The 13,084-nt window shown below is 54.7% G+C and overlaps 1 protein-coding gene across 6 annotated transcripts in view; it reads right to left on the bottom strand.

The window, feature by feature from the left end:
* Positions 1 to 13,084, bottom strand: part of NAV2 (neuron navigator 2) — a 679,412-nt gene that overhangs the window by 4,078 nt on the left and 662,250 nt on the right. For all 6 annotated transcript variants that reach the window (XM_024558786.3, XM_024558785.3, XM_053924021.2 and 3 more), the window contains 6 exons: positions 11,447 to 11,682; positions 10,197 to 10,351; positions 9,905 to 9,976; positions 8,097 to 8,293; positions 7,059 to 7,177; positions 2,130 to 2,333 (listed from right to left, as the gene is read on the bottom strand). In XM_024558786.3, the coding sequence (XP_024414554.2) occupies positions 2,130 to 2,333; positions 7,059 to 7,177; positions 8,097 to 8,293; positions 9,905 to 9,976; positions 10,197 to 10,351; positions 11,447 to 11,682 (983 nt within the window). The remainder of the gene's footprint in view (positions 1 to 2,129; positions 2,334 to 7,058; positions 7,178 to 8,096; positions 8,294 to 9,904; positions 9,977 to 10,196; positions 10,352 to 11,446; positions 11,683 to 13,084) is intronic.

Below are 13,084 nucleotides of genomic sequence, written 5' to 3' on the forward strand. Positions count from 1 at the left end.
AGCACAGCCCCCTTGCCCTAGTGCTGACGGAGGGCACGAAACGGCATCATGTGTATGGGGCCCGAGAATGGGCCTGGCACGGTGTAAGTGCTCGATACATGCGACCTGCTGCTGTCGTCATCATCGTCACCACGTTAAAGGGTTTAGCGAGTGCTCTTAAATCTTCCCTGACGTTCTCTATTGTCATTTGCTTGGGAGCGGAGATGGGAAACTAAAAACTACTTTTATTTTATTTATAACTATACATTGTATGTGTATATATTTTATATTTTATCTGGCAAGTGAATGAGGAAGATAGGGTCTTTCTGAGCTAAGGCCCAGACTTGGTGCTGCTGGGCAGGAAATCTAGCTGCCCCCCAGCCAGCTGCCCCTCAGGATGCCTAGCAGTCCCCGTGGAGGAGCCTGGTGTCCACAGTCATAACGGGGGGAAGGGTGGGGCAGAAATGCAGTGACCAACCCTCTGTGGCCGAGGTTACGTATCTGCTCATCAGCGTTCCTGGTGCAGCCACAGAGCGTGGTCTGCAATACACACACCTAAGTCCTGCCTCAGTCTCGTGCGCAGAGAGGCTAGTGAACACAACAGCTATTATAACAAGGGACCGATGGCCCTGAGCAGAGGGCACGGACTTGGGAGAAACACCAAATACCCAACGTAATAAGTAGGGGTGGCTGATGAATGCGTTCACTTCTGGAGGCCTAGGGTTGGAAGGAGCCTTCCGTGTTACTGCTCTCAGAATCCCAGGCCTCCCCTAAATGCCTTCTGTACTCAACTCAACCAATGAGACAAACACTCCTGGTCCAGAAAAGAGCATCTGGAACGCGCCAGACGCCCCACATTCTATTTTCCTGTAAGACCTCGTGAGCTGGCACCCACGGAGAGCACTGCCATGGACCTGGAGCTCAGCAATTGTTAACCTCAGAAACGTCTTAAGTTTGATAAATACTGCAAATTGGATTGTATATCGTAACACAAATAGTAAGTCCATTTAAAATACTGTTCCTGTTAAAAAAAAAGTCGTAACAGGACCACAGCTCTGCCCACCAGCCGTGAGGACGGCAGACAACCAAAGCACCTGCCGCCGTCTATGAATGTAGCAGAGCAATCAGCCAGGAGGGAGAGGGCAACGATTGGCGGTCTGCTAATCCGGCCGCATCTCTCAGGACCACTTTCCTTCACTAGGTGATGCGAGTGACAGTCTTTGATGTGCTTTTCCTTCTGCCTTAGTTGCCAAGGGAGCTCAGGGTTCCATGTAAAGCATGACAATAGTATTTAACCATGGCAGGTTCTGCTGTATCCACTTCCACTGCATTTTATAGGGCTTCCGCTTTGTTAGGTCTAGTTTTGCAGCACGATGGTGCATCTGTCTTATATTGACAGAGAGTACAACAGGTCTTCGAATACATGACATCCTTTTGTGATAATACCGATGACATGCCGCAGGACCTTAACTCTTATCCATGTCAATTAGCCTGTGTAACTGATATACACGGTTTTATTACATGTGGATTCACGTAAAGTCACAGAACCTGTTGATGATGTTCAGTGAGGACTTTCTGTACTGTAACTGCAGCGTTACCATCACCGGCCCAGGTTCTTCTTAAAGGGTCCTTGTTCCTTTAGCAATGGCAATGTAAGTAAGTGGTTCACACAGTGGCTGAACTTGTCTCACTGGCCACGGGACCTGCACGGAGGCCGTCCTGCCTGCAAACCCCTCCCTGCCCGTGCTGCTGATGGTCTGGCCAGGGCTCTGCTCCTTGGCAAGCTCGCCTCTGCTCCGCTGTGAGTGAGAGAGGTCATTGGAGCAGGACTCCATGACAAAGGTGGCCCTGATACCAGAGGGCAGGGAGTGGTGTAGGGACAACAGGTACAGGGACACTTAGAGGGAAAAATCAAGTTTGTATCTCTGACATTCTACCACAAATAACTTCAGAGCAGTTCAAGATTTCAGTGAAAAACTAAAACCATGGAAGATAATACTGGCAAAAGCATCCCTAATCTTGGAATGAGCCCAGCCTCCCAGAGCAAGGCTGGGGCTCAGTCACCTCTGTTCCCAGCAGGCCTTGCTCCATGCCCAATATACAGTAAGTGCTCAGTGAGGGCTGAGCTGCTCCGGGCGCTGAGCACTCACCAGCGGGTCTCCTTCGGCATCACTGGGGGGCATCTGCTTGCTCGTTGAGCCCTCCCGAGGCATGGAGTAGCCGTCGAAGCCAACATCCTCAGGCCGCAGCTGCAGCAGGGGAGGCCACTCGTGCTGCTGCGGGCTGGCCGCCCAGGGATAGGTGTCCATCACCCACTTGGCAGGGTCCTCCCAGGGTGCCCGCCTTCCGTAGAGCTAAGAGGGGGTGAAGAAGGCAGTTAGGAAGGGGGCCGAGACTGCTGCTACAGCCCTGATTTTGCAGCTCTCTGAAAAACTCCCCCAACCCAGCACTGTGCTCCGCCGACGGTGGAATTCCACTTCCAGAATGCCATCCTAAGGAAGTCATCCAAAGTACGTGTCCAGCTTGACGTGATAAGACTGAAGGCAGCATGACCCAGGGGTCAGGAACACCGGCTTTGGAGTCAGGCTGACCTGGGCTCACACCTCGGCTCTGCCACCTACCCACTATGTTACCCTACATCCAGAGCCCTGCCGGTCTGACGTGAAGAGCGGTCTCCGGGGGAGACTCCCCCCACCTGGTTGGAAGCGTTGGCCAACTCCCCTGGTATAAGCAGTCCCACGACGGCCATGCGTGCACCCACCCGAAGAACTCCCCCCACAATCGGGTGCCAGCTACCGACTCCACAGGCAGAGGTCACAGAGGGCCGCGTTTTGATAAAACCTCATTTCTTGAAGAGTCTGACTCTCCCAGTCCCTTTGTAAAGGCACTGGCCACTTTCAAAACGGCCAACCGTTAGCAGAGGTTACATGTGGTTGGTTGGTGCTTCTCCCCGCCAGAGTTCCCAAAATTGTCCATAGTAACTAATTTGCTCTTAAAACAGAAAACTGTATTATCACTTAATTTTTTAAGACCACTAGCAGGCCTCCACGCTCCTTTACTTAAGCCTTAGTTATAAAAGGATGTCAGTGACTTTTACTGGCAGTTTCAAACAGAACAAGGACCCAGGTTTCCCGAGGCAAGCCTTTGGGCGCGACAGAGCCGGGTGTGATCCGTAAGTTTCCTCTCCACCACTCCCACCGCCACCTTGGTTGACCACGATGTGGATCCAGGGTGAAGAATTACTACCCGAGCTTGCCAAGCGAGGAGACGGGCTCAGGGAGGAGAGGAGGCAGAACGGGACTTCAAGTCTGTCCAACTCCACGCGCCCCTGGAGTCTGAGCAGGTGTGGGGGATGTGCCCACAGCCAGGACAAGATGCTCCCACCCTGGGCAGTGCTGTCTGAGGCTCTGGAGGGCACCCCTTCTTGCGGGGGCCAGGGGGTACAAAGACCAGACTCCTGAACCGCAGCGGCTGCACTGGGGGCTCTAGAGTAGGGTCACACCTGGACCATGGCCTGTCTGTCTGTCTGTCTGCTCCCACTGCCCCCGCAGGACTCCTACAGTTGACAGGCCAAAATGCTGACAATACAACAGAGCTGAGCTCTTACTGACAAATGCACGTCTTTCCAAGTCGTAGGCAGCCTCAGCTGGAAGGAACTGGGGTCACTCAAGTCTCCCCCATTAGATACCAGATGAGGAAATTGGGGCCTAATGAGAAGAACCAGTTGGGAAAGGCTATGAAGCATCCCTGAATTCGGACCTAGGATGCCAGCTTCCTCGTCTGGGCCTTTCCCCTCTGTACCTCTCCTGAGACTCCAGATGAGGACATGTCAACCTGGGCTGGACTGTCCCCTGCAGTTGTCTCACGGCTGCCTGCGCCCCCTCTGACCTGTATGCATGAGTTCTGTCAGGGAAGCCGCCCACCCTGCAGACAGGCACAGGCCCATCTCTCTCTTCAGTACTGGCTGCCTCCTCCTCCTTCTAGACTGACCCAGCCTCCTACGACCTCACTGCTTTCTCAGAAACAAGCACCGCCCCCCCGCCGTCTTGCACTCTGGCCCCATGTGCTGCTAAATCTTCCTTAACCTGGGGCAGTGCTGAGTCTAGACCGGATTACATGGAGGTGGCATGTGCACATGTGTGTGCATCAGGGAGAGGCAGCACGGATATAGCATGGACATTTGGGGATATTCGCAAGTGAAGAAGGCTGCTCCACCATTCCAGATTAGGAACATTCCTGACGTTTGAAGAAGCGTCTCCCTCCAAGGGCCTTCCCCATGGAACTGGGTTGCTTTTCCCGAGGTGAGGCTATGCCAAGGCCTCATTCCTGACAGTCACTGCTTCTGTCTCCATCCTCCAGCCTGGAGGAGACGCTCAGGGTTGCAGGCTAAGAGAGGCTGGAACCCAGAGGTCGTCAAGTCCTTCGAATCTGGCCCAGTGGTTTTCAAATATCTGATAGAGTGCCTTACACGCCTCCCCTCCCCTCCACCCGGGGAACGGAGGTCCTTCGAGTTATTCTGTAGACCAGACACTTTGGCAAGTGTTTGCAACGATAACTCTGAAGGGGAACAGGGCCAGGGACTGACTCATCAACTGCTGCAAATGTGCAGCAGACAAATGCTAACACAATCTGCAAGGACAGGAAATATTTTTACAAGCCTGCCCACTTGCTGCGGGCCATGTTCAAGTCTCAGTGACGAACAGCTGGGCAAGTACCGTGGCAAGTAAAGGAACTATTGTGAGGCTCCTTGGCTCCAGCGCAGAGCCCTGTGGCAGCTCTAAGCGGCAGCAGAGACAGTTGGATAGACAGCAGACACGCAGGATGTCCATGCACACCACAGCAGAGAGGCGCCTGGCATCCCCACTGGGTCAGGAGCAGGAAGCCAACACATTAGCAACTAAGACCTGGGCCACTGTGAGCCTCGGACTCTGTGGGATGCACGTGTACAGCACACACGAGGCACCAAGGCACACATTCAGGGAAAGCCTTCAGGTAGCTACATCCCTACACCCCACACATACTCTCGGGAAAAGACTCTGCAGTCAAAACTTGCACAGGTATCTGGTATACACTAGGGGGCGCTGCCACAATTCCTCAGGAAAGGATGGTGTAAGGGGGAGGAGCTGTCTGGGAGCCAATGATAGGCCGGATCTCAGCAGGGTCTCTCTGTGGCCCCACCCCCACAGGCAGCCATGTACAGAGTCCATTCTGGGGCCCCTACCTCTTCTGAGCTTATAACCTCAGCTAAGGGCTTGCCTCCTTCCCGCCACAGGATGTTGCCTTCATGCCCACTCTACTCGCCCAGCAGGGCCAGGTGAGGAGTACACGACCCTGCCTGGTGCTCTGCACCCAGTGAGCATGGAATCAAGGGGACATGAGGAGAGTAGGGAATTTTAAACATTTTTTTTTTAAAAGAGAGGAATCTTTTTATCAAATGAAATCGGATGTAGAACTCCACTACATGAACCACGATATTGGTTCCCTGAACCACCTGATATTTCCGGGTGCAGATACGGGGTTCCCTTAGGGCCGCTGGAAGTCACCAAGGCGTCAGCTGGGCCTGGGCTCCCACGCTGGCTCATCACACCCAGTGAGGGAACTCAGGCACAGCTGAAGCTGCTGTAAGCCTCGGCCTCCTTATCTGCGAGGTGTGTTGCGAGCTGTGGAAGCTACGTGAGGTCATGCACGTCAGGCCCCCAGCACGGGGCCTGGTGAGGAGCTGGCCCTCAGAAAACGTCAGCAAACTTTCCTTCAAAGCCAGAGGCTCAGGAGGAATGCACTGGGTTTCCCCGGGAAGCAGCAGATGCTATGGCGTCTCCAGGTTCATCAGCGTGATGAGCCACGGGTATGAGGCAGGGTGGCTCATCCCTGAGCAACCCGGTGAAACGCTAACTCTGGCTGCCTCCCCTGGTTGCTCCCATGCTCTTGAAAGATTGTTCTTCACATGTCCTCGCAGCACAAGGAAGGGATGAGTCTTCCTGCCTCACGCTGCACTAGCGAGTCCCAGGACATGGTGACATCCCTGCTTTCTTGTCCTGTTCAAGGTTGTGTTGTCCTGAAGGCCCCTGAGGACTATCTGTGCTGCCTGCACGCTACCGACGAAGCAGTCAGAAATTTGTCAGGCTCGGCAAAACGCACAGAAGTGACAGCCACTGAGGTGTACTGTCACGCACACGTGTGTGGTGCGCACCTGTCCATGACCCCCACAGGCCTGCAACAGCATCTGCGCCTTCCACCTCCCGGGACCAAGGAAACGAGGAGCCCTAGGACACCCCGCTGCTCAACTGGTTTCTGGATGATTCAGCCGTGCAGATGCCTGCTAATTACTCAGTGTGGGTGCCGGGAGCCTAGAACTCCTCAGGCTGCCTCCCGGTTCAACAATGAAACCGTGGAAAGCTCCGATTCCTGCGGAGCTCCCACAGCTCCACCCTGGGCTGAGCGAGGAGAGAAGAAGCTGCACTTTTCAGACGCTGCAGGGCCGAGAACCTGGAATTCGAGCCAGAGGCCTGGACGCAAATCCCAGATTCCTCAAGGTTTACTCTTATGACCCTGGGCAAATCACTTATTCTCTTTTAAGACGCCACTTTTCTCTTTTGAAGAATGGATATAAAAAAAAAATTTTAAGTTCCAGGACTAACGCAGGGCCTGAACCAAACAGCAGGTACGAGAGCACTCTGGCAACGGCGGACTGCCACACACACGCTGGCTTCCGCTGCTTTGCTCTCGCTGCGCTGAGCACCCCACAGCCAGGATTTCATTTGCGCCTTGCAACACCCCTCGGTGGCAGAGCGCCATTACTCTTCTTTTCCATCGGTGACGGCACTGTGGCACCGAGAGGCTCAACGGCTTGCCTGGAGTCACACAGCTAACAAGTGGCAGAGCCAGGATGTCCAGCCAAGGGTGTCCCTACTCTGTGCTACACTGACAGCCGCACAGGTGAGAGGTTGTCATTTCATGTCAGTAGGAATCTGAAGGAGAAGGTGAAGTCAGCTCATCTGGTCACTAGAACAGTCTCTCCCCACACTCCTCCCCGCCCCCCTACCCCAGTTTTGAGGAGGCCGGCCCGTGGTCATTCTCACCTGGAGTCCTTCTCTGACGGCTTCCAGGAGATAGGGGATGATTGAGTAGTTCCACAGGTCGGTGAACCACACCCTGGAGCCGTCCACGTCGATGGGGCAGGACAGGAAGAGCCGGGGACCTGGGGGCCACAGTGAAAATTAGTCAGGGCTGAACTGCGGAGCGGGGTCAGGAGAAGCCGCGGTGCCAGGTGCTCTGAGTGACAGCGGAAATACCAGCTGCCGGGTGGTGGGCACAGAGCAGGACCCTTGGGCTCTACAACCCCACCCTTGGACCTCTCTGCCCAGGACATCACCCCCAAGAGAGGAAAGGCTTTCTGGACAAAGATGTTCATTGTGGTGTTATTAACCCTGACCTTTGAAAATGCAAACACCGAATGTACAAGAGAACAGAAACGGTTAAGCGCATGATGGCGTACCCACATTTGATTATCTTTCAGCCTTTGGAAATCACTATAAAGCTGGAATGGCATCACTAATGTGAAGTGAAAGATAACAGAACATACTGTAGGTCTACTACATTGGCAGCCACACAATACTCACGTACGGACAAGGAAAAAAGCTCAAGTTAAAATAATTATGTCAGGGTGGTGGGATGATCAGTGATCCTCTTGTCCTCTGTTCTAAATCTTTAGGTTTCAGGAATGTTGGTAACATTTTATTCTATCAAAGCAGAGCAAGTCCCACTTGGCGGGCGGCTTTCACCTGGGGGAGCCTTGGGCTGGGCGTGTCCCTGAGCCGGGCAGTTTCTGCATCCACCCAGGCTGGACGCACCTCTCGCCGCTGATCAGCCCCAGCACACTGGGCAGGGCAAGAGGGCAGAGGCACAGCACCGGGACATGGGGGAGGCGGCCTGGGGTCTGTCTTGGGCTGGGACTGTCCCTCTGCCTGTCTAGCCACATGGACAGCACAGAGTCCAGCTGACTGGTGCCTGCAACATGCTGTCCCAGCCAGGGCCTCAGGACAGATTTGAGAGGGCCTGAGCTCAGGAACCCCCACTAGCCAGCCCACCCACCGGCTCTCGCCCGGCTTCCCACCCACCTATGGTGACGTCCGAGGAGCTGTGAGCCTCCAGGAAGCGGTTGAGGTGATGCCAGACCTTGGGAATCCAGTCGATGATTTTTACCAGCTCCACGTTCCGCACCCGCCCACTGATCTCTGTCTCCATGAGCTTCCGCCTGAGGAACCGGCCAAGGAAGCCCTTCACGGGCTCTGTGTGGTTGGCACACAGCACCCACCTGCGGGAGGTCAGGAATGCTTTTCCATGACTATGGCAGTGATAAAACGAGGGCCAACCTCCTGATTCAAAGCACCGTAGAACTGGAAGGACGCTGTGTATACTAACACGGAAATGGACTCGCTGTGCGGAACACCACACGAATGCTACCTCCCAATTCCTCGTGGCCACCCCCCAACACATATACCCCCCATCCCCACCTTACAGACAGAAATGCTAGGGCACAGACAGGTTATGTAACTTGTCCGAGATCAAACGGCAATTTAATAGAAGAGCTGAGATTAGAACCAAGACGGTGCAGCTCCAAAGTCTGAGCTCTAACCACCGAACACACTGCCCCTGTGCTTATGTCAGGCCCTGTGCTGGGCCGTGGAGCTGTAACGACTGAGACACATTTGTCCCCATTCCCCCAGATCTCAGTCTTGAGAAGGAAGCAGATAAGCAAATAAAGAAATGAGACACGGTGAAGCCTGGGGAATCGGGGAAGGGGATGCCTGGGCTGAGACTGGGAGAATGGATGGAGCAGCCACGTAGGGAAAGGCAGGAACAGGGCGTGTGGTGGGGGGTAAAGAGCTTGCTGTAGGAGTTGCAGGGACATGAGAAACAGTGTGGGGTGTTCGGGGACACTGTTAGAGGTCCAGTGTAACCAGGCTTCACACCTGACCTGCCGACCCAAGGAGTCTGGATTCCGTTCTGCAATGGGAACCACTAAAGGATGTTAAGCCTGGGGTTTATGATCAGATCTGAATTCCAGGACGCTCACACCAGCTGCCACTGGCCCAGAGGATGAGACAGGCCTCCTGGTTAGGAAGTGAGTGCAGTAGCCCCCGGGAGATGACGTGGCAGTGACAGGGCAAGGTGGAGGACTTGAGGCACATTTAGGAGAAAGCCTGGACAAGACGGGGGCAGCCTGGATGCAGGGTGAGCCATGGTCTCAGTGGCCTGGAGCTCACATTCCTCGATCCTGACAATCCAGGCCCACTTTCCCAGCTGTCCCTCAGAGATGCCTGCAGAGCAGCCAGTGAAAATGAGCCAGGGGTCCCACCCAGCACAGGGCCTGGTGCAGGAGGAGAGGGAGCAGTGGGGTCAGCTGCGGGGCAAAGGGTGGTTAGAGATGGCAGGCAAGCCAGCAACACACGCAGGCATGACAGAGTGCGGCAGTCCTTCCCACAGCCCAGCAGGGGGGACCCCGACTGGCACTGGGGCAGAGGGACGTCCAGCAGCTGGAGTTCAGAGGCCCACAGACTCAGCTCTGTGGGGACATTCAGAGGCAAGAGCTTTCATCGCTGATGTGCACGTGGGCCAGAGAGATGCACCACTAGAGATGTGCAGGGGAGGCAAGCGTGCCCATGGCCCCTGCCTGGAGCTGCCTCCCTGACTGCTACCCCAGGACTTGGAGTCCGGGACCCAGGTTCCAGTCTCGGCTCTTCCACTGACTGGCTGAGTGACCACACACAAGTCACTTAATTCTCCCAGCCTCAGTCTCTCCACTTGTAAGCTGAGAATGAGACATGTAACTATGTGAGGCTGTTGTGAGACTAAGAGTTAAGCTGGGAAAAATGCTCAACACGACACCGGGCCCAGAACAGGTACTGAAAAAGTGGCGCCTTACCTGAAGTTGTGATGAAGCTGCAGGTTGGGAGTAGACGAGGTAGCCTGGTTCATTGTGCCAATTATGTAAGGGCTGTGGGGGGCAGGAAGGAAAAGAGAGCTTTGTGAGTCAAAGCCAAGCTTGAGAACGGGGTGCTCGCAGGGGCCTGCGGAGTCTATGTCTGGGCAGATGGCTGGCTGCCTCCCCTGCCCCCCACACTGACCCCACCACGCACGTGCCCAGCTAACCCGAGCAGCACACATCACGTGCGGCCGCTCTCCCAGGCACCACGAGGCCCGGGGCTGGCCTTTACCATTTATGGTCCTTGCAGTTGAGCAGTCCGTTGAAGATCTCGCCCAGAGAGCTGACGTGATGCAGGTTGTCCAGGATGATGACGAGAGGCATGTCCGCAGCGTTGTTCTCACTGGTGCACTGGTCGGCAAGGTTGGACAGGTACTGGCGCAGTTCCTGCACAGCCCAGGGGAAGAACAAGAGGGTGAACGCACCCAATGAAGATGCACATGCTCAGAGCCTTCCCCTCACCCAGGCCAATGCAGTGGGACAGGTTCTCACGGGCTGCGTGCCTGCCCGCTGCAGGGGGTCAGCCTGGGGGATGGGGGCGGACAGGGGTGAGGAAGGCCAAGGAGCCCTAGAGAGAAGGCCCTCCCTTGGCTCATGCGCACGTAGGCTCTCGACGTGGGGACTCGGACCACTTCTCTCCAGTCCTGTCCCCACATCAGAGTCACTTGGGAAACTTGTGAATGACACCCGTTCCTGACCCACACAGTCTACTCAGATCATCTGGGAGCGAGCTCTAGGAATCCCCACCATTCCCAATTCACCATTGACTCTCCTGCCCCTTTGCAGAGGGCCAGCCTGGGGCATTACCCACGAACTCCACTGCGTGAATGACAAACAGGTGTGAGAAACCCTTCCCAACCCTGAGCTGGGACAACAGCTGGGACGTCAGACGCTCCCTGTGAAGCAGGGGCAAGCCTGTTTGCTGGCTTCCGGAGTCCCAGGCTTCGACCTGAGCCCCAGTCCACTTCTCAGTACCATCTGAGTGGCCTCAGACACATGACCTCCTTCCTCCAGCCTCAGTTTCCTTCTCTGTGAAACGGGGACAGCAGCGACTATTCCCTGAATGGTGAATCGCTGTGAGGGGGCCAGCTTGCTGCCATGGGGCAAGCAGTCTGTCAATGTGAGCTGTTGTCATTTGTGTCCCAAAAAAGGGTTCCTTTTGGAAAAACAATAGCACCACTAGGCACATGATAATTATTGATAAACTGAAGAGGACGCATGCGGGGTGATCTCAAAGAACTATGCGCATGCGACTCGGTGGGGAAGTAAGAAATGAACTAGATCGACTTACAGATGGAACGTCTTAGTGGGAAGTTTTGGCCCAAAGCCTTGCTTTCTGCTAGAACCAGTCTGACCTTCCTCACAGGGCTTGTATAACCCCCTGAGGTGAGCATGTAGAAAATGCTGCTTTACCAAGAGTTCTGAAAGGGCCAAAGAGTGACCCCTGGCTGGGCGGCCGCCTCCAAAAGACCTCCTCCTCACCTTGCTAGACTTGTGGTCCACGTTGAAGGTGGCGATGACCCCGTCTGTCAGCTCCCGTCCCTCCCGAAGCACCAGGTACTCTGACAGCCGGTTGGCCAGGTAGGTTTTCCCGGTGCCGCTGGGGCCAGAGAGAATGATCCGCCGGTGTTCTACCAGCAGGGAGACGTAGCGCTGCAGGATGGGCTTGGGGATCAGAGACTCGAACACCAGCGAGTCCAGGCTGTTTTCTGCGAGCCCTGTGTTTGAGAGATGGAAGTGTGTGAAGTCCTGTAGAAGGAAGAGCTCTGTGTTTGCCCAACGGGGACTACAACCCGAGGCCAGCCCTTTCCTGGGCAACCCGCTCTCCCGAGGCCCCCGGTGCACAGGAGGCTGTAAGCAAACCGCCGCTGCTTCCTGTGCCTGAGCACTGTGTGCTCGGGCCCTGGTTTAGCCCTGGGTCCTCGCCTGTCCTCTGTAGAGTTCCTAAGACTCTGGGCTTTGCTTGTCTGTCTGGATTTGCCATGCCCATGGCATCTGCCCAAACCAAACCCCAGCCCCCCATGCCTGCCAGCACTCTAGGGTTCCTTCCTCAGCCTGTTCTCTCCAGTGTTCCAGGCGCCACTGCTTCCCACACTCCCATGTGCCATGAAGGTAGCAACAAGCAAATGCAAAGTCGGGCCATTTGATGGCGGGTGTGAATCCCGGCACACCTAGGCTGAAATGCTGCTTCCCTCTGAGCCCAACCACATCAAGAGGAAATGCATCTCTCCCCTTTCCTACCTGGGACAACTCCATTAGTCAGGCTGCGAGCTTTAAAAGAGCTAGGTTCTTGATACCACACCCAAGAGAAGATGCATCTAAGGTTACTCATTCAAGAACCTAAGGCAAGTCTGCTAAAAACTCACCTCAAGAAAGCGAGTATATACAGGTGAAAAAGAAACTGAAGAACATCGATTCTGTTTTAAAAATCGCACCTTCCTTCCACAGAATACTGTAGACAGATCCCTGTAATGCATTTCTATGCTTGTTTCTAATCCTCCCCCAACCAAGAAGAGCCCCTAAATATACACTGTTCCAGAGTGACCTTGATGAATGTTACCAAATGACTCATATTCTAGGCACAGGCCTAAGACTTTCCTGGTACTGAGTTCCATACAGACCACGCTGGCTCAGACCTTGATGCAGAGTATGGAGCACAAGGTCACTAGTCTAAACGACGTCAGGGGAAGAGCACTAGATCGTTTCTCTTTGCATATGTGTTGCTGCTTGATCTCTTGTTACACCCCCCACCCCCCAGGGGTGACTATTTTGCAGACAAACTCATTTGAGAGCAGGCCAAGTCACCCTGCCTCCCCCGGTACCACTGAAGTGAACCATCTGCAGCTCACAAATCTTTCAGCTCAAACCCTTGAGTGGTTTTTAGTGCCTTGAAGACATGCATTTCAAGCACTTCATGAACCTAGAAGAGTCAGGTATCAGAAAACAAGAAACCGGGACCGGTCCCTAGAGATGTTAAAACAAGACGAGGAGCCGGCAGCAGCAACAGACGGGGCTCCGTGTTGGGAGGCAGGTTCCACCAGGGGCTGATAGTGCCGTCACTGTTTCTATAGAGGTCAGGTCTGGTCTCAGCGACGGGTCGCTCTTTCCACCCCTCAGTGT

The sequence above is a fragment of the Desmodus rotundus genome, chromosome 5, assembly GCF_022682495.2.
Source record: "Desmodus rotundus isolate HL8 chromosome 5, HLdesRot8A.1, whole genome shotgun sequence".
NCBI lineage: Eukaryota > Metazoa > Chordata > Mammalia > Chiroptera > Phyllostomidae > Desmodus > Desmodus rotundus.